The sequence below is a fragment of the Sprattus sprattus genome (assembly GCF_963457725.1).
Source record: "Sprattus sprattus genome assembly, chromosome: 17".
NCBI classification, from domain to species: domain Eukaryota; kingdom Metazoa; phylum Chordata; class Actinopteri; order Clupeiformes; family Clupeidae; genus Sprattus; species Sprattus sprattus.
The window spans coordinates 3,576,535-3,579,034 of NC_137915.1; the positions used below are offsets into that span (position 1 = coordinate 3,576,535).

At 44.2% G+C, this 2,500-nt stretch overlaps 1 protein-coding gene across 1 annotated transcript in view; it reads right to left on the reverse strand.

Annotated features, from left to right (window-relative positions):
• The window catches only part of pde9ac (phosphodiesterase 9ac), a gene marked incomplete at both ends in the record, with an annotated part of 22,172 nt that extends 21,337 nt beyond the window's left edge, over positions 1-835 (reverse strand). The window contains 1 exon segment of the mRNA XM_080855283.1: positions 767-835. Coding sequence (XP_080711409.1) covers positions 767-835 — 69 coding nt within the window.
• Between the last annotated feature and the right edge of the window lie 1,665 nt (positions 836-2,500).

Here is a 2,500-nt window from a genome sequence, read left to right on the forward strand (position 1 = left end):
TAGTTGTAATGACTGACCTGATGTTTTGATGCTAATATGAATGTTTTAATGGTAGTTGTAATGACTGACCTGATGTTTTGATGCTAATATTAATGTTTTAATGGTAGTTGTAATGACTGACCTGATGTTTTGATGCTAATATGAATGTTTTAATGGTAGTTGTAATGACTGACCTGATGTTAGGCATGCTAATATGAATGTTTTAATGGTAGTTGTAATGACTGACCTGATGTTAGGCATGCTCATATGAATGTTTTAATGGTAGTTGTAATGACTGACCTGATGTTTTGATGCTAATATGAATGTTTTAATGGTAGTTGTAATGACTGACCTGATGTTAGGCATGCTAATATTAATGTTTTAATGGTAGTTGTAATGACTGACCTGATGTTAGGCATGCTAATATGAATGTTTTAATGGTAGTTGTAATGACTGACCTGATGTTAGGCATGCTAATATTAATGTTTTAATGGTAGTTGTAATGACTGACCTGATGTTTTGATGCTAATATGAATGTTTTAATGGTAGTTGTAATGACTGACCTGATGTTAGGCATGCTAATATTAATGTTTTAATGGTAGTTGTAATGACTGACCTGATGTTTTGATGCTAATATGAATGTTTTAATGGTAGTTGTAATGACTGACCTGATGTTTTGATGCTAATATGAATGTTTTAATGGTAGTTGTAATGACTGACCTGATGTTTTGATGCTAATATTAATGTTTTAATGGTAGTTGTGTAGACGAGGAGAGCAGGGACTCACCTTTTGAACCTTTCCATCCACATCCAGGTAGATGGCCTTGGGGGTGTAGGATGAGGAGCTGGACCCCATGTTGACACCTGTCCTTCTCACAGCCCAAAACTGGGACACCCGCGCACCTGCTCCGCCCCCTCACACCCAACAGGAGGCCCGGCCCGGCCCTTCCACCCCCTGCTCCGTCTCTCTGCCCCTCTCCCTCTCTCGTGGGATGCTTCTCCGTCTCTCCTGCCCCTCTCCCTCTCTCGTGGGGCGCCTCTCCGTCTCTCCTGCCCCTCTCCCTCTCTCGTGGGGCGCTGCTCCGTCTCTCCTGCCCCTCTCCCTCTCTCGTTGGCTTCCTGCCACGGAGCAGCACAGGGGTAGGGTTCGGGGGACAGAGGTTAGAGTCGGATGGGTTTGGGTCAAAGGACTGAGAGAAGCTTCTTCAAGCAGCCGAGGGGTCAGCGATGCTTTCAGCACACACACACATCAGCGATGCTTTCAGCACACACACATCAGAGAACCCCAGCGTCTCGTGGCTGTCAGGCTGGAAAGCCCTTTCACTGGAGGAGATCTGAGAGTAGAGAGATGTCTGATAGAAGCACTTTCACTGGAGGAGATCTGAGAGTAGAGAGATGTCTGATAGAAGCACTTTCACTGGAGGAGATCTGAGAGTAGAGAGATGTCTGATAGAAGCACTTTCACTGGAGGAGATCTGAGAGTAGAGAGATGTCTGATAGAAGCACTTTCACTGGAGGAGATCTGAGAGTAGAGAGATGTCTGATAGAAGCACTTTCACTGGAGGAGATCTGAGAGTAGAGAGATGTCTGATAGAAGCACTTTCACTGGAGGAGATCTGAGAGTAGAGAGATGTCTCATAGAAACCGATCACTTCTACTGGAACCTCTCTCTGGGAAAGGGTGCAGGATTCAAGAATGATTATTTTCTGCCTTAGGTAAGGTAAGACCATGAAAGCTGAAGACTTTTCTCCTAGCCCAAATAGCACGTTTAATGTGCTTATCTCAGCAAAACGTTACGTATGCAAGCAAAGGAAACAAAGTAAGTAAACCCCTCTCTGTTTCACTCTTCAAAAAAGCTCTTCCTCTTTTATCGTTTATTACACATTCAAGTATCACAATCAATCTTGACTATGACATTCATGGGCATTATGCCATCTTCACGTCTACATATCTATAAAACAATTAAACAAGCTACATATGACATTACATGCAACAGTAATAAACACCAGATACGTGACAGTTGCACACCACAATAATAAACACCAGATACGTGACAGTTACACACCACAATAATAAACACCAGATACGTGACAGTTACACACAACAATAATAAACACCAGATACGTGACAGTTACACACAACAATAATAAACACCAGATACGTGACAGTTACACATATCAGTAATAACACCAGATACCCGATGAAGCCCAATGTTAGGGGAATTATCCAAACCGAGAAATATGAATTACAGAATACTCTCTGGTGAATTACAAGCAAGACTTGAAATCCTGTGAAGTGTGTGTGAAGTGAGTGGGACTCACCGTGTCAGCACTGCCCTGTTTCCTCCCGGGTGGAACGATCTGCGCTGTGCGGGGGTCTGATCCGTCTCAGCCGCGGCTCAGGAGGAGAGTGGGTAATGGGAACCCTGGGTTAGAATGATCTGCGCTGTGCGGGGGTCTGATCCGGCTCAGGAGGAGAGTGTGTGATGGGAACCCTGGTCACTGGAGTACTTGGAGGACGA